Genomic DNA, 23,838 nt, shown 5'->3' on the forward strand with positions numbered 1-23,838 from the left:
TATTGGTGGACGATTTGGTCCAATTTGACTCTGGGACGTCCTTTCCAAATTCCTCAGCCACAAAAAGTGCTGACCACGGATGCGTCTCTCCTGGGGTGGGGAGCTCATGTCGATGGGCTTCACACCCAAGGAAGCTGGTCCCTCCAGGAACGCGATCTGCAGATCAATCTTCTGGAGTTGCGAGCAATCTGGAACGCTCTGAAGACTTTCAGAGATCGGCTGTCCCACCAAATTATCCAAATTCAGACAGACAACCAGGTTGGCATGTACTACGTCAACAAGCAGGGGGGCACCGGATCTCGCCCCTGTGTCAGGAAGCCGTCAGCATGTGGCTATGGGCTCGCCGTCACGGCATGGTGCTCCAAGCCACATATCTGGCAGGCGTAAACAACAGTCTGGCCGACAGGTTGAGCAGGATTATGCAACCTCACGAGTGGTCGCTCAATTCCCGTGTAGTGCGACAGATCTTCCAGGCGTGGGGCACCCCCTTGGTAGACCTCTTCGCATCTCGAGCCAACCACAAAGTCCCTCAGTTCTGTTCCAGGCTTCAGGCCCACGGCAGACTGGCATCGGATGCCTTCCTCCTGGATTGGGGGGAGGGTCTGCTGTATGCTTATCCTCCCATACCTCTGGTGGAGAAGACTTTGTTGAAACTCAAGCAAGACCGAGGCACCATGATTCTGATTGCTCCTTTTTGGCCGCGTCAGATCTGGTTCCCTCTTCTTCTGGAGTTGTCCTCCGAAGAACCGTGGAGATTGGAGGGTTTTCCAACCCTCATCACGCAGGACGAAGGGGCGCTTCTGCATCCCAGCCTCCGGTCCCTGGCTCTCACGGCCTGGATGTTGAGAGCGTAGACTTTGCCTCTTTGGGTCTGTCAGAGGGTGTCTCCCGTGTCTTGCTTGCTTCCAGGAAAGATTCCACCAAGAGGAGTTACTTCTTTCTGTGGAGGAGGTTTGCCGTCTGGTGTGACAGCAAGGCCCTAGATCCTCGCTCTTGTCCTACACAGACCCTGCTTGAATACCTTCTGCACCTGTCTGAGTCTGGTCTCAAGACCAACTCTGTAAGGGTTCACCTTAGTGCAATCAGTGCATACCATTACCGTGTGGAAGGTAAGCCGATCTCAGGACAGCCTTTAGTTGTTCGCTTCATTAGAGGTTTGCTTTTGTCAAAGCCCCCTGTCAAGCCTCCTACAGTGTCATGGGATCTCAATGTCGTTCTCACCCAGCTGATGAAACCTCCTTTTGAGCCACTGAATTCCTGCCATCTGAAGTACTTGACCTGGAAGGTCATTTTCTTGGTGGCAGTTACTTCAGCTCGTAGAGTCAGTGAGCTTCAGGCCCTGGTAGCCCGGGCCTCTTACACCAAATTTCACCACAACAGAGTAGTCCTCCGCACTCACCCTAAGTTCTTGCCAAAGGTTGTGTCGGAGTTTCATCTGAACCAGTCAATTGTCTTGCCAACATTCTTTCCCCGTCCTCATTCCTGCCCTGCTGAACGTCAGCTGCACACATTGGACTGCAAGAGAGCATTGGCCTTCTACCTGGAGCGGACACAGCCCAACAGACAGTCCGCCCAATTGTTTGTTTCTTTTGATCCCAATAGGAGGGGAGTGGCTGTGGGGAAACGCACCATATCCAATTGGCTAGCAGATTGCATTTCCTTCACTTACGCCCAGGCTGGGCTGGCTCTTGAGGGTCATGTCACGGCTCATAATGTTAGAGCCATGGCAGCGTCGGTAGCCCACTTGAAGTCAGCCACCATTGAAGAGATCTGCAAAGCTGCGACGTGGTCATCTGTCCACACATTCACATCTCATTACTGCCTACAGCAGGATACCCGACGCGACAGTCGGTTCGGGCAGTCAGTTCTTCAGAACCTGTTTGGGCTTTAGGATCCAACTCCACCCCCCGAGGGCCCTGTTTGTTCTGTTCCAGGCTGCACTCTCAGTTAGTTGGTAAATTTTTTAGGTCAATCTCAGTTATGTCCTCGCCGGTGCGAGGCCCAGTTGACCATGGTTGTTGTTTTGAGTGAGCCTGGGGGCTAGGGATACCCCATCAGTGAGAACAAGCAGCCTGCTTGTCCTCGGAGAAAGCGAATGCTACATACCTGTAGAAGGTATTCTCCGAGGACAGCAGGCTGATTGTTCTCACAAACCCGCCCGCCTCCCCTTTTGAGTTGTGTCTTCCCTTGTCTTTGTTTTGCTACATATGAGACTGGCCGGCACAAGCCGGTTTCGGGCGGGAAGACGGCCGCGCATGCGCGGTGCGCATTGGCGCGCGAGGACTAGCAAAGGCCTTTGCTAGTGAAGATTCCGATTGGAGGGGCTGCCGTGGACGTCACCCATCAGTGAGAACAATCAGCCTGCTGTCCTCGGAGAATACCTTCTACAGGTATGTAGCATTCGCTTTCTCCGAGGACAGCAGGCTGATTGTTCTCACAAACCCGCCCGCCTCCCCTTTGGAGTTGTGTCTTCCCTTGTCTTTGTCTTGCTACATATGGGACTGACGAACACGAGCCAGTTCGGATGGGAAGACGGCTGCGCATGCGCGGTGCGCATCGGCGCACGAGGACTAGCAAAGGCCTTTGCTAGTGAAGTTTTCCGATTGGAGGGGCTGCCGTGGACGTCACCCATCAGTGAGAACAATCAGCCTGCTGTCCACGGAGAATACCTTCTACAGGTATGTAGCATTCGCTGTGGTCACACAAGACTATAGTTGACCTAAGTGTTGACCTGTACCAGAAAAGGAAATACAGAGAGGAGCGGAAATGAGAGGATCAGCTACTAAGACAGGAGAAAGAGGTATGTAAGAAGGAGAAAGAGGACGATTAATACGACTAATAAAAAATTCAGTACGGTTAGGAGAAGGAGAGTTAAAGGAGGTATCAAACCAAGGAGATATATGAGAAGTTTTACAGATAGAATAGTTAGAGGAAAGATAGCCAAAAAAAGTTTTAAAAATTGTGGAAACTAACTAAGTGATAACCACAGCAGAACCATATTTTGCATAACAAGAAAACACATTAAGAGATGCACCAATGAAAGTCTGAGTACAGGAAGAAGCAATAGGAGGGGAAGGAGTTTGAGAAATAACAGAAAAATATCATAAGGGTTAGGACCACAAGCACGCTCACAATTATATGTGGTCCACTGTTCAGCCTGAACTTGGAGATGTAGAGGCATACGCTGACAGGTACCAGCATGTAACAAACAATAAACTTCATGAGTAGGTAAAGGTTCAGTAAGAACAAAAGAAAGAGAAGTAAGAGCAAAGAAGGAACATACACAAGCAATATAGGAACAGTTAACATGTATAGCAGCAGACACCATATGGTACCAAGCATTAGAAGACCAGGCAACAGAAGCTGCAGACATATTAAAAGTAGAATTAAGGGTAAGAAGAGAAACAGAGGGGGGAGAGTGAGCAACAAAAACAGAAGAACAGCAAAAAGTTGTAAGAATAAAAAACAAATTCATCATTATGGCAAAAGTCCACACTACAAAGTCCAAGATTCAAAGTTCTTCTCAAGTTCCAGGCAAAACAGTAGGTGAAGGGCGAAGATCAGATAAATGAGTCCAGGAAGAATCTTCTTCAAGTAAAGCAGATGTTGGAGTAAGAGTCCCAATGTGAAAAGGCCCAGAGTAGACAGGAGCAGTCCAAACTTTATGTGTAAAATTCTTGCGGTACACCAGGTCACTGGGCTGGTAACGATAGGTCACTGGAGATATGACGTCAGAGGTAGTAGGTGAGCTGCGGAGGGTAGTAAGGTGCATTGGAGCCGACTCTGTGGGTGCTGTGGGTGCTTGAGCACCCCCAATATTGAGAAAATTCCTTGTATGTGTCCAGGGAGGGGTCATTTCCATTGGGCTTAGCAACCCCAGTAATTTTGAAAGGTTGGCTCCAATGGTAAGGTGTTGTGTAGAAACTTGTAAATTATGAACAAAAACAGAAATTTCATCAGGTTTGCAAGGTGGTAAAGGAAACTGGGATTGGGGAGTGAGAACCATGAGTCTCCCAGTGCAAAGTTCAAATGGAGTTAATTTGGAAACTCTTAGTGGAGAATTTCTCAAAGCATATAGAACAGCAGGAAGAGCAGTTAACCATGTTTGGGAATAAGATGCAGTCAACTGTCGAAGTTTAACTTGCAGAAGTCCATTAGAACGCTCCACCAAGCCATTTGAAGTGGGAGAATACACAGACACATCCAGATTCAAACAGGAAATTTCAATTGGCAACAAAATACTTCTTCTACAGTTCGACCTATCCAGTGCATTTGACATGGTAGACCATAATATTCTCACAAAACTACTGGACAAACTAGGGATCGGCGGGAACATCGTTAAGTGGATAAAAAGTTTTATCACCACCAGATCATATCAGGTCAAATCAACCTCATCAATATCGCCTGCATGGTCATCTAAATGCGGAGTCCCCCAAGGATCACCTCTATCTCCAATCCTCTTCAACCTTATGATGATTCCCCTGGCCAAATCCCTATCCAAATCCGGCCTTAACCCCTTCATCTACGCTGATGACGTCACAATATTCATCCCTTTCCAATCCAACCTTACTGAAATCTCGGAGAAAATAATCACTGCCATGAACATCCTAGCGTCCTGGGCCAACGCTTTCAAGATGAAATTGTACAAAGAAAAAACCTAATGCCTAATCCTTTCATCACAACATGCTACTCTGCTCCCAACCACTCTGATCACCCCTGACGTCACAATCCCAATATCTGACAATCTAAAAATCCTAGGAGTAACACTAGACATCCACCTAACTTTGGAAACCCATGCAAAAGCCACGACGAAGAAGATGTTCAACATGATGTGGGTACTGAAAAGAATAAAACCATTCCTCCCACAGCAAACTTTCCGCAACCTAGTACAATCCACAGTACTCACCCATGCCGACTACTGCAACAGCATCTTCATCGGCTGCAAAGCCCAAATCATGAAAAAACTCCAAACTGCCCAAAACACAGCAGCCAGACTCATTTTTGGCAAACCACGATTTGAAAGTGCAACTCCACTTCGTCAAAAACTTCACTGGCTCCCTATCAAGGAACACATAAATTTCAAAGCCCACACAATGATCCACAAGATCCTCCATGGCAAATCTCCAAGCTACATGACCAACCTGATCGATCTTCCAACCAGAAATAAGTCTAAATTATCCCGAACATATCTCAACCTTCATCTTCCCAACTGCAAAGGCCTCAAATATAAAACCTACTATGCTTCCAACTTCTCCGTGATAGGCAGCCAACTCTGGAACGCAATACCACGACACATCCGAACAACCAATGAACACCTACCCTTCCAAAAGCTGCTGAAGACTTACCTCTTCAAACAAGCTTACTCAAACAACCCAACCTAATTCTCGAACCTAATTCTACACCAACAGCACTACTCATACTTCAATCCTCTCCCCCACATCTCTCCCCATTGTTTTAACTCTTTTAACTTGAACATCTCTTGATACTTGTATCATACTTTGTGTATCTATGTGATACTTTGTACCACACCTTGTACCATTCTTTGTGTTATCTCTGTGATACTTTGTACCATAGCTTGTAAGCCGCACTGAGCCTGCTATCAAGCGGGAAAGAGCGGGGTATAAATGCTTTAAATAAATAAATAAATATCGCCAATCAAAATGGAGATCTGCAGAAAGAAGAGTCATAAGAGAGTTATGAAAATGTGTCCCATAGTCAGTAACAATGCGATGAGGAATACCAAACCGAGGGACAAGATCAGTTATTATTATTATTTGTTACATTTGTATCCCACATTTTCCCACCTTTTGCAGGCTCAATGTGGCTTACATATCACCGTTAACGGCGTTAGCCGATTACGGTCTGAACAAATACATGCTATAAATGAATATAAAGTGATATTGTGGTAGAATGAGGTACATGTAAGGTAGGTACAGTTGGGGGAACTTAGAGAGGAAAAGGGGGAAGAAGAGTCAGGTAATGTTCGTTACGGTTTTTGGTTGCATTGTGTCGCAAGTGAACATTTTTATGTTGGGTCGGTGGGGTATGCTCTTCTGAACAGGTCTGTCTTTAGTGCTTTTGATCTGAATGTGCTGACCAATGAGTGAGAAGAAATTTTTGTAAAGGGCACATATGTAAAGGTGCATACATCCTCAATTCTGGGGAACTACTTCTATGGTCCCTGCCATAGACACCAAGACTTGCATGTAGTCCCAATCCAGTTTATTAAATTTTCCCAATAAGTGTATTAATGCTCTGAGCTCACCGCGCTGTTTCCAATGTTGCCTTTTCCTAGGAAGGTCCTTGTTGGTGCTGTTATGGAATGGCAGATTTGTGTCATACAGGCCCCGAATGACTTTTGTAGGGTTTTATATACATTCATAATATGCCTGCTACTGGAGAGAGGTTTTGTTGTGTTCCTTAGCTTAATGTTTGGTTTTCTCTTCTTATTGATGTAGATTTTGTGATGTATGTTTGTCAAGCTGTTTTTAAGTACTGTGTAGTAAATGTTCTAATAAAACACAATTATTTTTTATGTCTTAATTAGAATATGTCAGTTTTAAGAATGTACAATTGTTAGAAGATCTTGTTTGGCAACCCATCCTGACATAGTCCGTTTCTCAAAGGTAGTGAAGCAAATCGGACTTCCTCTACATTCCTCATGTCTTGACTGGAATTTTAAATCTGGTCCTCAGGGCCTTCGGTTAATCGCTTTTCCAGCACTTGAATAATTTGACTCTTAAGGACCTTACCTTAAAGATGACTCTCCTCACCATTTCTTCAGCTCACAGTGTGTCAGAGTTACAGGTATTGTCTTACATAGATCCTTTTCTGCTGTTTATTGATGCAGGAGTCATACTCTGTATAGTACCATTCTTTCTTCCAGTTTGAATCAATTTCCTCAATCATCCTTCCTTTAAGAGGTAGGATAGTGAAGCTGACTTTAAAGCTCTACATCTTTTAAAAGTTTGCTGAATTCTCATACTTTACTTGGAGCTTACCAATAAGTTTTGAGGTCAGACTGAGTGTTTGTCCTTTTTGGAGGTGTTCAGAAAGGTCAGGCAGCTTCAAAGGCCACTACAGCATGGTGGCTCCCGCCTGTGTCTTGAAAAGCAGGTTCTGTGCCTTTGCAGGAACATTCCACAAGGGGCATAATGACCTCTTGGGCTGAGTTACATGTGGTGTTGCTGGATGATACTTGCAGAGTGGCAACTTGGTCCTCCCTTCATAGGTTTATGAAGCCCTTTCGATTGGATATTGCTGCAAGGGCATATTGTTCTTTTTGTTCTAAGGTGTAACTAGATATCTAAGTACATAAGTAATGCACACTGGGAAAAGACCAAGGGTCCATCGAGCCCAGCATCCTGTCCACGACAGCAGCCAATCCAGGCCAAGGGCACCTGGCAAGCTTCCCAAACGTACAAACATTCTATACATGTTATTCCTGGAATTGTGGATTTTTCCCAAGTCCATTTAGTAGCGGTTTATAGACTTGTCCTTTAGGAAACCGTCTAACCCTTTTTTTAAACTCTAACCGCCTTCACCACATTCTCCAGCAATGAAGTCCAGAGTTTAATTATGCGTTGGGTGAAGAAACATTTTCTTGGATTTGTTTTAAATTTACTACATTGTAGTTTCGTCACATGCCCCTAGTCCTAGTGTTTTTGGAAAGTGTGAACAGACGCTTCACATCCACCTATTCCACTCCACTCATTTTATATACCTCTATCATGTCTCCCCTCAGCCGTCTGCTCTCCAAGCTGAAAAGCCCTAGCCTCCTTAGTCTTTCTTCATAGGGAAGTCGTCCCATCCTCGCTATCATTTTAGTCGCCCTTCGCTGCACCGTTTCCAATTCTACTCTACCTTTCTTGAGATGCGGTGACCAGAATTGAACACAATACTCAAAGTGTGGTTGCACAATGAAGCGATACAACGGCATTATAACATCCTCACACCTGTTTTCCATACCTTTCCTAATAATACCCAGCATTCTATTCGCTTTCCTAGCCGCAGCAGCACACTGAGCAGAAGGTTTCAGTGTATTATCGACGACGACACCCAGATCCCTTTCTTGGTCCATAACTCCTAAAGTGGAACCTTGCATGACGTAGCTATAATTCGGGTTCTTTTTTCCCCACATGCATCACCTTGCACTTGCTCACATTAAACGTCATCTGCCATTTAGCCGCCCAGTCTCCCATTCTCGTAAGGTCCTCTTGCAATTTTTCAAAATCCTGTCACGAGTCAACGACTTTGAATAACTTTGTGTCATCAGTAAATTTAATTACCTCGCTAGTTACTCCCATTTCTGAATCATTTATAAATATATTACAAAGCAGCGGTCCTAGCACAGACCTCTGAGGAACCCCACTAACTACCCTTCTCCATTGTGAATACTGCCCATTTAACCCCACTCTCTGTTTCCTATCCTTCAACCAGTTTTTAATCCACAATAGGACATTTCCTCTTATCCCATGACCCTCCAATTTCCTCTGTAGCCTTTCATGAGGTATCTAGAAGCTTGAATTGAATGCGGTATCATTCAATTCAAGCTTCTCCTTCTTACCTACAAATGCACTCAGTCTGCTGCCCCTCACTATCTTTCTACCCTCATCTCCCCTTACGTTCCCGCCTGTAACCTCCGTTCACAGGATAAATCCCACCTCTCAGTACCCTTCTCCACCACCGCCAACTCCAGGCTCCGCTCATTCTGCCTCGCCTCACCCTATGCTTGGAACAACCTTCCTGAGCCCTTACGCCAAGCCCCCTCCCTGCCCGTCTTCAAGTCTTTGCTTAAAGCCCACCTCTTCATTGCTGCGTTCGGCACCTAACCTTTACCGTTCAGTGAATCCAGACTGCCCCAATTTGACTGCCCCTATCGGACCGACCGTTCACTTGTCTATTAGATTGTAAGCTCTTTGAGCAGGGACTGTCTCTCTTTGTTAAATTGTACAGCGCTGCATAACCCTAGTAGCGCTCTAGAAATGTTATGTAGTAGTATGAGGTACCTTGTCAAACGCTTTTTGAAAATCCAGATACACAATATCAACCGGCTCCCCTTTGTCCACATGTTTGTTTACTCCTTCAAAGAATTGAAGTAAATTGGTCAGGCAAGATTTCCCCACACAAAAGCCGTGCTGGCTTGGTGTCAGTAATCCATGTCCTTGGATGTGCTCTGTAATTTTGTTTTTAATAATAGCCTCTACCATTTTCCCCGGCACCTACTTCAGACTCACCGGTCTATAATTTCCTGGATCTCCCCTGGAACCTTTTTTGAAAATTGGCGTTACATTGGCCACCCTCCAATCTTCCGGTACCATGCTCGATTTTAAGGATAAATTGCATATCATTAACAGCAGCTCCGCAAGCTCATTTTTCAATTCTATCAGTACTCTAGGATGAATACCATCCGGTCCAGGAGATTTGCTACTCTTCAGTTTGCTGAACTGCCCCATTACGTCCTCCAGGTTTACCGTGAAGTCAGTAAGTTTCTCCAATTCGTCCGCTTGAAATACCATTTCCAACACCGGTATCCCACCCAAATTTTCTTTGGTGAAGACCGAAGCAAAGAATTCATTCAATCTCTCTGCTACGTCTTTGTCTTCCTTGATTGCCCCTTTTTCCCCTTGGTCATCCAGCGGCCCAACCGATTCTTTTGCCAGCTTCCTGCTTTTAATATACTGAAAAATTTTTTTACTATGTTTTTTTGCCTCTAATGCTATCTTTTTTTCGTAATCCCTCTTGGCCTTCTTTATCTGCGCCTTGCATTTCCTTTGACACTCCTTATGCGTCTTCTTGTTATTTTCAGATGGTTCCTTCTTCCATTTTCTGAAGGCATTTCTTTTAGCCCTAATAGCTTCCTTCACCTCACTTTTCAACCACGCCGGCTGTCTTTTGGACTTCCGTCTTTCTTTTCTAATTTGTGGAATATGTTTGGCTTGGGCCTCCAGGATGGTATTTTTGAACAGCATCCATGCCTGTTGTACAGTTTTTACCCTCTCAGTTGCCCCCATAAGTTTTTTTTTTTTCACCGTTCTCCTCATTTTATCATAGTCTCCTTTTTTAAAGTTAAATGCTAACGTATTTGACTTCCTGTGTATAGTTACTTCAAGGTTGATGTCAAAACTGATCATTTTTTGATCATTGTTATCGAGCGGCCCCAGTACCATAACGTCCCTCACCAGATCATGCGCTCCACTAAGGACCAAGTCTAGAATTTTTCCTTCTCTCGTCGGCTCCTGCACCAGCTGCTCCATAAAGCTGTCCTTGATTTCATCAAGTAATTGTACCTCTCTAGCATGTCCCGATGTTACATTTACCCAGTCTGTATTTGGATAATTGAAGTCACCCATTATTATCACATTGCCCATTTTGTTTGCGTCTCTGATTTCTTTTATCATTTCTGCGTCTACCTGCTCATCCTGGCGAGGCGGACGGTAGTACACTCCTATCACCGTCCTTTTCCCTTTTATGCATGGAATTTCAAACCACAATGATTCAAGGGTGTGATTTGTGTCCTGCTGAATTTGTAATCTAGCTGAGTCAGATAGCAAATGTCAATTCCCAAAACTGACACACTGCAATCAATAAATGGAAAATAAAATTATTTTTCTACCTTTATGCCTGGTAATTTTATTTTTCTAAGTGTAAGTGGTTCCAGTCTCTACTCCTTCTTATCTCTTAGATCGCTGTCCAGGGCCTCCTGTCCATTTGCCATGTTTTTCTCTCCACCTATCTTCTTAATTTCTTCCAATCAGACATTGATTTTTTTTCATTCTCGGCTTCCTCTAATACTTTTTTTTTTTTGCCTCTCAAATTTTATCCCTCTTTCTCATCCTCAGTCTTCCAGCTCCCTCTTTTTACTGCTTCTACCTAGTGCTCCATCTCTTTCCCCCACCCATTTCTAACATCTCCCTTCTCTTTTCCATCAAGTGTACAGTGCTGCGTTCATCTAGTAGCGCTATAGAAATAAGTAGTAGTATGCCAGGCATCTCTCCTGTCTTCCGTTCCTTCTTACCCAGCATCTCTTTCTGGTTTTCCCTTCCACCTTCCTTCCTATCCAGCATCTCCCCAATCTCTTTCCACCTTTCCTCCTCTCCAACACCACCCCCTGATTTTTTCCTTCCACCTTCATTCCTTTGTGCACAGCATGTCACCCTAATCTCCCTTTACACCCTCCTCCATGCCCAGCACATCCCACAATCTCCACTTCCACCATGTCCGCCTAATCTCTCTTTCCACTCCCTCCATACCCAGGCCTGAATGTTCCCCAATCTCTCCTTCCCCATTCCTCTGTGCCCAGACTCCCCTTCCACCATATCCAGCATGTCCCCCCCATCTCCATTTCCACCTTCCTTTTTACTCAGTGTGTCCCTCTAATCTCCCTTCCCACCTTCCAGTATGTCCCACAATCTCCCCCTCTACCCTCCTCATGCCCAGCGTGTCCCTCCGACTCCCCTTTGTCACCTTCCATGCTGCTGCTGCTGAGCACGTTGTTGCTGCTGCCCGTGGCGGCTCCACAGTTCAAAATGGCATCTGTGACCTCTCACGGTAGTCTCGTGAGTTTGCGTCCACCATTTTAAACCGCAGAGCCAGCACAGGACACAGAAAGCGACGGGGAGAATCGTCACTTCGCCAAGGGCCCAGGGCGGCTGTAATGTGCGGCGGCAGCCACTAGACCACCAGGGTGGCTAAAGTGTGCAGCGGCAGCAGCAGGCAAGAGCAACTGGGCAGAGCCTCTGGGCCCTCAAGCACTGCCCAGTTGCCTGAATACTCAGGCAACTGGCCACTTAAACCAGGTTTTCAGTGCCAAAGCCTAGGCATTGCCGAACATTGAGTATCTGGGAATAACACTGGTGAAGTCAGCAAAACGCTTCCTACCCCCAGTTGTATATTTACCCCATAATTAATACACAATGTTCTAACATTTACACTTGCTCAGTGTCCATGGCTTCAGTCTACTGCAATTGCTGTTCCTTAGCATATGCAGCAGATGAATCCAAGAACTTGTGGGTTGTGTCCATCTACCAGCAGGTGGAGATAGAGATTACAAAGCTGAAGGCAGTGATACCAGACGGCCAGCTCCTCCTTCACCTCAGTACATCTCTATCTCCAGCAGGTGGTGGATGGCGCTTCAGCAGCGCCTGGATTTGTCTGTTGGGGATACTCCTGGGTCCTGTGGGCCAGTTGAGTTTAGGGGTGTCTGGCTGGTGGTGCCGACTTTGGGAGCATACTCAATCTTCTGGGTCCCTGCTTCACTCTTTCCCTCCTTGCCTCCCGGTCTTTAGAGCTCTAGCCTTCCTCACCAGTAAAAAAAACAAAAACAAAAAAACCAAGAGAGCTCCTTTGCCTTCATTTGGTGTTAAAACAAAACAGAAGAAACAGAAGATCTCTGAGTACAGAGGGCAGTACAGGGGTTCCCTGTCTTAGTGCTGTATTTTCAGTTTGTGTGCCAGTTAGGCAGCAGGCTGCTGCGTCTGTGGGACTCTGCTTCTCCTCCGGAGACACCTGCTGTTCATTGAGCCCCTGCCTTTCTCTTTCGGTGCGGGGGTACCGTGCTTTAATATGGGCGACGCTGGCGTTTGAAAGCTATTCCCGCTGCGGTAGCAGATGCTGCACACCGGGATGCTGTGTGGTGGCGTGTTTGAACGCTGGGGAGGGAAGTGCTGAAGTTCCCCTTCCCTGAGCAGCCTTTTCCCGCGCTAAAATGGCGGGAATGTGCGCCTTTTTGCTGGTGTGGCCCTCTCTTTTCTCCTAATATCAACTCTGATCCTTTATCGTCCTGCAGCCTTGATGTGGGCAGGGGGGAGGGGCGGCTTCTCCTAAAGGACCTTGTGTTTCATTAGAGACTGCTGGTCCAGGGTATTCCCCTTTATTTTCTCCAGCCTTTGGTTTCCTTTACCAAAATCACTGTTGAGTCAGAAACTGTTTGCATGTAGCTGGGGCAGTTGCACAAATTCTTCTCAAACTGCCCCCACTATGTAAGGGGATCCAAGGAAAGAACAGAATTACTTTAAGCTGTTTCTATATCTTCTGAGCAGGATCTCCTTTGCTCTGGGACCCTTAATTTGAACCTTTCTTCTTAAGAGAGCTTGGCCTCAGTAGCCCCTTTCGTGATTGGGGGAGTTTTTATGCCCATCTTGAGCAGATGGGTTCTAGAGGGCTACATTTTCCAGAAGGAATCTGATGGTCCTGCGATGTGCCTTGTTATTTTCAGGGTGCACGTCAGTCACTGGGGGCTTCTTTGGGACAGGGGATTTCTGACCTCCCTACCCCCCCCCCCCCCCCCCCCCCCCCCATAGTTCATTCTGCTGCTCTGTATGCCTATATGTTGCAGAAGTCTGGTAAGGGAGCTAACAGTTCCTTTTTAGTTCAGCCTTTGGAGTTTTCTGGCTTGTTCCCTGTCTCAGACTCATCTGATGGACACTGCCCCAAAGAGGGGATGTTTTCTCTCCAGCTGAGCAGTAGGGTCCATTTCTCCCCTGTCTTCCTCTATTTGGAGGGAGTCTTTTCAGGGCAGTCACTTTCTGCACAAAGGCAGCAAGAATCTCCTGAGCTGGACAGCCATGTTTGCCTAAGTGGGTACATTGATAGCAATAGGCCTCACTGTGGTGAGTTTAGATTTTCTTATAGTTCCTGAATTAGCTAAGGCTGTTCCTGGTGTGGGAAACGGTGAACAGCATCAGAGCAGGGCTCCTTGTGTGTTTTTATTAACAGACTTTTCTGTCCCCTCAGTTTTTCTCTGAGGGCAGTTGCTTGGACAGCTTGGAAGTTTCCCTCCTTCCTTTGTGAAGCTCTTTTTATACTGGCAGTACAGGCATTGCCTATGAGCACACCACACTGAGTGTGCCTGATCTCTGATCTTGGAAGCTCAGCAGGGTTGGGCCTGACTGGTTTCTACATGGATGGGAGACTGACTGCTTGGGAATACCAGGTGCAGAAGGTTTTTTGTTTTTTTTTCCTGCACCTTTTGCTCCTTTATAATTACAAGTGGGAGTTTCTAGGCTTTAGTGCCTTTGGCTCTACCTTTCTGTGGGAAATGTTGCATATTGTTATTTTATGGGGCTAGTGCTCTGGTCTCCATGGTAACCATGGAACCTCAGTGCTGTTGTCATGGGGGCTTTTGCTCCAGGTGTAGTAGTTTCAGCAAAATAGTTTTATTTTTCCGGAACATAGTTGGCTTTCAGCCTGAAGGTCACAGGTTTAAGGCTGGTTTGTGCATCATATTAGAAACTGTGGCCCTCAGCTCCTTTTCTATGGGGCATATTTTACTTCCCTTTCCATAGCTGGGACAGTTTACACTAGGCTACAGTGCCAAAGGTTAGCAGTGGTGGTTTCCCACAGCAGCTCTGCTCTTCTAGTTTTGCTGTCTGACTCTGATCAAAGTATTGCATTCCAGCTCCAGCTTCCACTGTATCTATGGCACTTCTAGCTAGCTGTTTGTTGCAGTCTCTAAGGTTTTTATTGCACTTTTTCTTTATATTAGACAGCTAGCTATATTCAGAGCTACTTCAATTTAGCCTGCACGTCTCCCTTAGGAAGCATTCCTTTTCTTTCCTCTTTGGCCCCATCATCTGCGGTTTCTCTATTTGGTCGTTCTGAGCTCTCATGTTCAGTTCCAGGCTTTGCCTGTTGGCATGGCTATGGCTCCATTCACCTTTTCCTAGGTTTGGGAATTTGACGACATTCTCCGCAAGGACAGCATCAGAGTGCACCTCACTCTAGATGAGATCCGAGAGTTTATCTTCCCGGGTCTTCTTGGAATCCTTGAGCTGGGTGGTCACCCTTCAAATGAGCCACCTTATCCCATTCCAGACAGCTCTGGTACGATTTTTTTCTTAACTGAGGACTGGAGGATCTAGTTTCAGACTTGGGTGCGCAGTCTGCTCAGGGTGCTGAGTCCTCGGGTCTGGCTATGCATTCATGTCTTGGGCTCTGTGGCGGACACTTTGGAGGTAGTGCTGTGGGCGGTGCTCATAGACAACATCTACAGCTCTTTCTCCTCGACGGGTGGTCTCCTGTGTTCCAGGAGTGTCAGCAGTGTCTTCTGTGGCTGTTCTCGGTACGCCGGCGCATGAACTGGTGGCTTTGCAGTTCCTTCCTGTGGAAGGGATGCCTTGGCGCCTCCGCAGTGGATAGTGGTAGTCACGGATGCGAGTCTCTCGGACTGGAAAGTCCTTTGCCTCCTCCTTCCGTCTCCGGGATGGTGGATGGCACAGGGGATGGTGTAGCCGATCTCCCGCCTGGATCTGCTTTTGGTGCTGTTCGTCTTCTAGCCTTTCAGGACACATTGCAGGCCAGGCGGTGCTTGTGCCGTCTCCCCCACCTGGACCTGCTTTTGGTGCTGTTTGTCTTCTAGCACTTCAGGACACGTTGCGGGCTAGGCGGTGCTTCTGTCGTCGGAGAAGATGAGGCGGTGGCTGTTTCTTCGACAGAATGGGACTCAGAATCAGACTGTGGCCATCAGGGCATGTCGCCCCCATGGAAAGGGGCAGAGGACCTCGTGTTCCATTTCTACACGGCCCACTTTGCGGGCTTTTCCTACGGTGAGTTCTCTTTTCTGCTATCTTCTGGTCTCGGCAGAATGGTTATACCGCACCAGTGCTTCTCCTACATAGCCTCAGGTACAGAGCTCCATAGGTAGATCTGATGGCGTCCCGGCTGGATGCCCAGGTGCCTTTTTTCTTCTGTCATTGGAGAGAGGGTGATTCGGCAGTGCTGTTTGTTCTATTGCATCCTTGGCCGGAGGACGTTCTTCGATAGTGTTTCCTCCGTGGCCTCTCTGCGGCCGAGTTCTTTTCAGTTCAATCTCCACCGGGGTCGAGCCATTCTGGTAGCTCCGGATTAACCATGGTGCTCTTGGTATGACTCCGGGCTTTTCGTTCTGGGTCTGCTCCTGAGTGGATGATCCCTCTCGCTTTGGTCTTATGGCCTGGTGTTTTGAGAGGAGGTCAACTCTGAGGAACAGAGTTCTTTGGACGCTATGGTTACTGTTCTGTTGCGATCTTGCATGTGGTCCTCGGTCCACTGCAACCGCGTATTCTCAGGTGTTGAGGATTTATTGAGGCTGGTTGCGGCCCATGCTTGGTCTTCATTGTGGGCGTCTGTTCCTCAGTGATTGAGTTCTTTCTGCAGGATGGGTTGCAGAAGGGCCTGGCCTTGCACTCAGAGGTGGTGCATTTCTTGTAGAGTGCTTTGCTCCTCCGCTGCTGCGACCTTCTCCCTGAAACCTTATTTGTATTCTCCAAGTCTAGCTTGGGTTCCTTGTCTACCGAGCATTGCTTCGGACTCCTTTTGTTCCTTTGCAGAATGCTTCGCTTAGGAACTTACAAGCAGTGTTCTTGGTCGCCAATTCTTTGGCACGCAGAGTGTCTGAATTTTTAGTGCAGCCATTCCGAGCTGTTTTTTGTCTGCAATTTGCTGAGTCTGGAGTGACCTTGCTTTCGGTTCCTTCTTTTTTTTCTGATTGTGGTTTGGCTTTTTTTTTTTCAGCCTCTCTTTCTTCCCTTCTTTCGGGAGGGAGATTTTCACACGGAGTACATGGCGCTTCGTCTTCTGGATGATCAGAGGGCTCTCCGGTATTTGCAGATGCCGCATATTTTTCAGCATTCAGATCTTCTCTTTGTCTTTGTCGCTGGTTCTTGTTGTGGAACAGCAGCTTCTGGTCTGATCTGATTTTTTTGTCGTTGGATTGCAGATAATTTGTGGATTTTTTGGAAAGGTTGCATCCCCCCTGTGGCACTCCAGGCTCGTTTCACGAGTTTGCTATCTACTTCTTGGGCGGAAAGGGTGTACTTTCACTATTCAGATGCTGCCTTTGCAGTTGCGGTTCTGTCTCGGGAAGCAGCGACTTCCCACCCTACTTAGGGATTGCTTTGGTACATCCCACCAGTTCTTGGATTCATCTGCTGCATACGCTAAGGAAGGTAAAATTATGCCTTACCTGCTGATAATTTTCTTTCCTTTAGTAGCAGCAGATGAATCCAGGATCCCGCCCTTTGTCAGCTGCACTTGTTTTGCCTATCTGTTCTTGTTATGGTCTTTAGTTTCCAAAAAAAAAAAAGAAGAGGAAAGAGAACAGAAACCACTGAAGAGTCATAGTTTCTCTTAAGTCAGATAAGTTTCTGTTTTGGTGAGGAAGGCTTCCTGGTTTCTTGTCTGATTCTGCTTGGTGATGAGACATGTACTGAGATGAAGGAGGAGCTGGCCATCTGGTATCACTGCCTTCAGCTTTGTAATCTCTATCTCCATCTGCTGGTAGATGGACATAACCCACCAGTTCGTGGATTCATCTGCTGCTACTAAAGGAAAGAAAATTATCAGCAGGTAAGGCATAATTTTACCTTATTTACCCCTCATATTTTATAAAGATCCATAGCTACCTATGTGGCAGCTCTTGTTTCTTGCTCCCCTGAACCTAAACAACCTGTTATATTACCATCTGCATGCTCAATTATATGTTTAAAGTTAAATAGCAGTTGTGACACAATATTTTACCTCCATCTTTACATTTGTTTAGCTGTAGAAGTGGACTGATTGTATTTTCTGTTTTTAGAAAAGTATACAAGTAGTACATAATAATGATAACACCAAAGTATTACTGATGTTTTAGCCCAATGTCTCTCTTTTTTTTTTCAAGCGGAAAATGCCTGTCGAATTATCAAGTACATATTGTATAGAACTCTTTGTTGTGGTGGAAAATGAAAGGGTGAGCATGATGCACTTGTAATATGTGTATTCAGTTTTTTTGGATTTCTAGAAGTCACCTTTCTCAAGGATCAAAGTAGCAGCTAACAATATTAGACAATACATAGCAATAATAAAACATCAAATAATATAAAAGCAGCAATAGTAAAGCACTGAGTGAGAGAAATACATAATGAGCAAGCACACTCAACAGCAATAAAACACATCAAGATCAATAACATATGTAACAATGCCAAAAAGCAAAAAGAATCAACAAAAGCAGCAGTGAAAAATAGCAGTACCCTTAGCTAATAAAATAAAGACAAAAATTATTGAACTAGTTACACAAATATACATTTAGAGCCTGATAACAGTGCTATTTATCCGGCCAGGAACAACTTCTTGCCGGTTAAATAATGCTGAGCCAGCTAGCCCGTAATATTCAATGCGAGATAACTGGTTATCTCTGCTGAATGTTAAAGGTTAGCCTCTTAAGCACAAATATTCATCACTAACCAGCTAAGTGTAGCGGTTAAGATAGGCCTTCTATTTATGTGGCCTTTCTTTAACCGCTAAGCACTTAACCGGTTAGTGCAGAATATTGGCTTAAATGGTTAAATTGTCATGGACAAAATTGAAACCGGATATTCAGTGCACAGCCTGCCATGTTGCCGGCTGAATATGGGGGGGGGGGGGGGGGGGTGGCTAGTGGAAAACAAAATCTTGATGGCATGAGAATACAGTTGGAACAAAACGTAGAATAAATGACTAGATTCTAAGAACTAATCAGCCGATATTCAGCGGTAGTCAGCGTTATACCTTTATACCAGTTGGCATTTTATAAGAGACCCTTTATATGGGTATGACTTTATTAAAATGACCCCCAAATGCTATTAGAATAATCCAGATTAGAATTGAGTGACCATATATGAATTATGAATTTGCTATACTGCTTTTTTCTGTCAAGCAGGTCAAAGCTTAAAATCCAGAACCAGCAAACAATGAGAGGGTGCTGATGCATTCACTATTGACTGGCCACAGAACACAGCTCTGTGTTCGGTACCCAGGCAAATAGCACTTCCAAACTGTGAATCTGTACTATGGGTGTAAGAGGTGCTGACACCAAAGTTTTAAAAGCCCTCTAATTTACTTGCTCTAGCAAATGTACTAGGGTTCAGATTAATTAAATTAAATCATTAAACTAGAATGAGGGGAAAGCTGAAAGTCTCTCAAGAGCGTATGTTTCGGAGTAAGGTACCTTTGAAGGCTACTATCAAAACAAAACATTTAGGGAATACTGATAGATTTCAGCAAAGGTGAAAAAGAGCCAGGAGTGTTTAAGGGGAGGGAAGAGTAGAGTAAAGGTTGCAAATTATCCATGTTAATTTATAAACAGTTTGTAGATTCAAGGTGAAAGAAACCAAAATTTTAAGTGTCTGTATATAAATGCTAGAAGCTTAAAAAATAAGATGGGAGAGTTAGAATATATAGTACTATAAATGACGAGGTAGGTATAAAGGCTTCTCCGAGGACAAGCAGGCTGCTTGTTCTCATGACTGGGTTGACGTCCACGGCAGCCCCCTCCAACCGGAACAAAATCTTTACGGGCGGTCCCGCACGCAGGGCACACCCACCGCACATGCGCAGCCGTCTTCCCGCCCGTGCGCGACCGTTCCCGCTCAGTTTTATTCGATTCCGCGCTGGAGAGAGACGTGTTATCGTCTCTCTCTCTGTCAGCCCCGGAAACCGGATCGTGGCCTAGCCACGAGTTTTTCTCTTTTTATACGCGTTCGCGCTTCTTTCCTTTTTTTTGTTAAAAAAAAAAAAAGAAGTTTGTCCCCTCGTCGTCTTTAGCCGCGGGGGCGCCTCGTTGCGGCCTTGTGGCTGCTCGGTCGTTTTCTTTTTTCAGGTGTGCTTTCCACCGCCACCATCGACGACTTTGACTTCGCCGACGCGATTTTTCCGTCAATGTCCTCGAGGGTCCCGAGCAGATTCAAGAAGTGTGGTCGGTGCGGCTGGCAGATCTCACAAACCGATACCCACGCTTGGTGCCTCCAGTGCCTTGGGCCGGAGCATAATACCAAGACGTTCACCTTGTGTCTCGGCTTGCGGAAGCGGACACAGGTGGCGAGGCAAGTTCTTCGGGACTGTCTTTTTGGAATTTGCGCCGGCCCCTCGACGTCGACGGCATTGGTGTCGACGGCCGGATCTTCGGTACCGGTACCGATGTCAGCGAAATCGGCACCGACGATGGCACCGACCCCAGGAGTACAGGTACCGTTGGCCCGCCGGACTACCGGCGAAGGCGGGGGTGAGCGGGCAATCGGCCCCGGCCACTCCCTCTACCCAGGGCCTACCAATCTTCTATGCTCGTGACCCGCATTCAATCATACCAGCTCTACACGAGCATTCACATGCGGAACAATGTGAGGCAACTGGCGGACCTGGTTGACAAGCTCCCTCCAGAGCAGTCCAGGCCCTTTCAGGAGGTGGTCAGGCAGCTGAAGGCGTGCAGAAAGTTCCTGTCAAGGGTATCTATGACACCTGTGATGTGGCATCTCGAGCTGTGGCCCAAGGTATAGTGATGCGCAGACTCTCATGGCTGCGTGCCTCTGACCTGGACAACCGCACCCAGCAATGGCTGGCGGATGTCCCTTGCCGGGGGGACAATATTTTCGGCGAGAAAGTCGAGCAGTTGGTGGACCAACTACACCAGCGGGAAACCGCCCTCGACAAGCTCTCCCACCGGGCGCCTTCAGCATCCACCTCAGCAGGTGGACGTTTTTCCCGGGCCAGGCAGGCTGCGCCCTACGACTACAACAAGCGTAGGTACACCCAGCCGGCCCGAAGGCCTCCTCAGGCACAGGGACTTTCCAAACGCGCTCGTTCCCGTCAACAGCGTGCGCCTAAGCAGCCCCCTGTGCCTCCACAGCAAAAGCCGGGGACGGGCTTTTGACTGGATCCATGGGAACATAGCCGCCATCAAAGTGTCTGTACCGGACGATCTGCCAGTCGGGGGGAGGTTAAAACTTTTTCACCAAAGGTGGCCTCTTATAACCTCCGACCAGTGGGTTCTCCAAATAGTGCGGTGCAGATACACCCTGAATTTGGCCTCCCCTCCACCAAATTGCCCGCCGGGAGCCCAATCCTTCAGCTCCCATCACAAGCAGGTACTTGCAGAGGAACTCTTCGCCCTTCTCAGCGCCAATGCGGTCGAGCCCGTACCACCCGGGCAGGAAGGGCAGGGATTCTATTCCAGGTACTTCCTTGTGGAAAAGAAAACAGGGGGGATGCGTCCCATCCTAGACCTGAGGGGCCTGAACAAATACCTGGTCAAAGAAAAGTTCAGGATGCTTTCCCTCGGCACCCTTTTACCAATGATTCAGAAAGACGATTGGCTATGTTCCCTGGATTTAAAGGACGCTTACACTCACATCCCGATACTGCCAGCCCACAGGCAGTATCTCAGATTCCGTCTGGGGACACGGCACTTTCAGTATTGTGTGCTGCCCTTTGGGCTCGCCTCTGCCCCACGGGTGTTCACGAAGTGCCTCGTGGTGGTCGCGGCGTATCTACACAAGCTGGGAGTGCACGTGTTCCCGTATCTCAACAATTGGCTGGTCAAGAACACCTCAGAGGCAGGGGCCCTCCGGTCCATGCAGTACACTATTCACCTCCTGGAGCTACTGGGGTTTGTGATAAATTACCCAAAGTCCCATCTCCAGCCAGTCCAATCTCTGGAATTCATAGGAGCTCTGCTGAATTCACAGACGGCTCAGGCCTTTCTTCTTGAAGCGAGGGCCAACAACCTCTTGTCCCTCGCTTCCCAGACCAGAGCGTCTCAGCAAGTCACAGCTCGGCAGATGTTGAGACTCCTGGGTCATATGGCCTCTACAGTTCATGTGACTCCCATGACTCGTCTTCACATGAGATCTGCTCAATGGACCCTAGCTTCCCAGTGGTGCCAAGCCACCGGGAATCTAGAAGATGTCATCCGCCTGTCCCTCAGTTGCTGCAATTCGCTGCACTGGTGGACACTTCGGACCAATTTGACCCTGGGACGTCCATTCCAAATTCCGCAGCCCACGAAGGTGCTGACGACGGATGCATCTCGCCTGGGGTGGGGAGCTCATGTCGATGGGCTTCACACCCAGGGACTGTGGTCCCTCCAGGAACAGGATCTTCAGATCAACCTCCTGAAGCTCCGAGCGATCTGGAACGCACTGAAGGCCTTCAGAGATCGGCTGTCCTGCCAAATCATCCAAATTCGGACAGACAATCAGGTTGCAATGTATTACATCAACAAGCAGGGGGGCACCGGATCTCGCCCCATGTGTCAGGAAGCCGTTGGGATGTGGCGTTGGGCCTGCCAGTTCGGCATGTTTCTCCAAGCCACATACCTGGCAGGCGTAAACAACAGTCTGGCCGACAGACTGAGCAGAGTCATGCAACCGCATGAGTGGTCGCTCCATTCCAGAGTGGTACGCAAGATCTTCCGAGAGTGGGGCACTCCCTCGGTGGACCTTTTCGCCTCTCAGACCAACCACAAGCTGCCTCTGTTCTGTTCCAGACTACAGGCGCACGGCAGACTAGCGTCGGATGCCTTTCTCCTCCATTGGGGGAATGGCCTCCTGTATGCTTATCCTCCCATACCTTTGGTGGGGAAGACCTTGCTGAAGCTCAAGCAAGACCACGGCACCATGATTCTGATAGCGCCTTTTTGGCCCCGTCAGATCTGGTTCCCTCTACTTCTGGAGTTGTCCTCCGAAGAACCGTGGAGATTGGAGTGTTTTCCGACTCTCATTTCGCAGAACGACGGAGCGCTTCTGCATCCCAACCTTCAGTCTTGCTCTCATGGCCTGGTGTTGAGGGCGTAGATTTTGCTTCGTTGGGTTTGTCTGAGGGTGTCTCCCGCGTCTTGCTTGCCTCTAGAAAGGATTCCACTAAAAAGAGTTACTTTTTCAATTGGAGGAGGTTTGTCGTCTGGTGTGAGAGCAATGCCCCAGAACCTCGTTCTTGCCCTGCACAGAACCTGCTTGAATACCTTCTGCACTTATAAGAGTCTGGTCTCAAGACCAACTCAGTAAGGAATCACCTTAGTGCGATTAGTGCTTACCATCATCGTGTACAGGGTAAAGCCATCTCTGGAGAGCCTTTAGTAGTTCGATTCATGAGAAGCTTGCTTTTGTCAAGGCCCCCTGTCAAGCCTCCTGCAATGTCATGGGATCTCAACGTCGTCCTCACCCAGCTGATGAAAGCTCCTTTTGAGCCACTGAATTCCTGCCATCTGAAGTACTTGACCTGGAAGGTCATTTTCTTGGTGGCAGTTACTTCAGCTCGTAGAGTCAGTGAGCTTCAAGCCCTGGTAGCTCATGCTCCTTATACCAAATTTCATCATAACAGAGTAGTCCTCCGCACTCACCCTAAGTTCCTGCCAAAGGTGGTGTCGGAGTTCCATCTTAACCAGTCAATTGTCTTGCCAACATTCTTTCCCAGACCACATACCCGCCCTGCTGAACGTCAGTTGCACACATTGGACTGCAAGCGAGCGTTGGCCTTCTATCTGGAGCGGACACAGCCCCACAGACAGTTCACCCAATTGTTTATTTCTTTCGACCCCAATAGGAAAGGGGTCGCTGTCGGGAAATGCACCATCTCCAATTGGCTAGCAGATTGCATTTCCTTCACTTACGCCCAGGCTTGGCTGGCTCTTGAGGGTCATGTCACGGCTCATAGTGTTAGAGCCATGGCTGCGTCAGTGGCCCACTTGAAGTCAGCCACTATTGAAGAGATTTGCAAGGCTGCGACGTGGTCATCTGTCCACACATTCACATCACATTACTGCCTCCAGCAGGATACCCGATGCGACAGTCGGTTCGGGCAGTCGGTGCTGCAGAATCTGTTCGGGGTTTGAATCCAACTCCTCCTTCCAGGACCCGATTTTATTCTGTTCAGGCTGCACTCTCAGTTAGTTGTTCTTCATAGGTCAATTTCTGTTATGCCCTCGCCATTGCGAGGTTCAATTGACCGGGGTTCTTGTTTTGAGTGAGCCTGAGAGCTAGGGATACCCCAGTCGTGAGAACAAGCAGCCTGCTTGTCCTCGGAGAAAGCGAATGATACATACCTGTAGCAGGTGCTCTCCGAGGACAGCAG

General features: G+C 47.4%; 1 protein-coding gene across 1 annotated transcript in view; it reads left to right on the forward strand.

The window, feature by feature from the left end:
- LOC115469711 (disintegrin and metalloproteinase domain-containing protein 9-like) overlaps positions 1–23,838 on the forward strand; it is a 538,235-nt gene that overhangs the window by 162,757 nt on the left and 351,640 nt on the right. The window contains exon 3 of the mRNA XM_030202498.1: positions 17,639–17,707. Within this exon, the coding sequence (XP_030058358.1) occupies positions 17,639–17,707 (69 nt within the window). The remainder of the gene's footprint in view (positions 1–17,638; positions 17,708–23,838) is intronic.

Source organism: Microcaecilia unicolor, chromosome 4, assembly GCF_901765095.1.
Source record: "Microcaecilia unicolor chromosome 4, aMicUni1.1, whole genome shotgun sequence".
Lineage (NCBI taxonomy): Eukaryota > Metazoa > Chordata > Amphibia > Gymnophiona > Siphonopidae > Microcaecilia > Microcaecilia unicolor.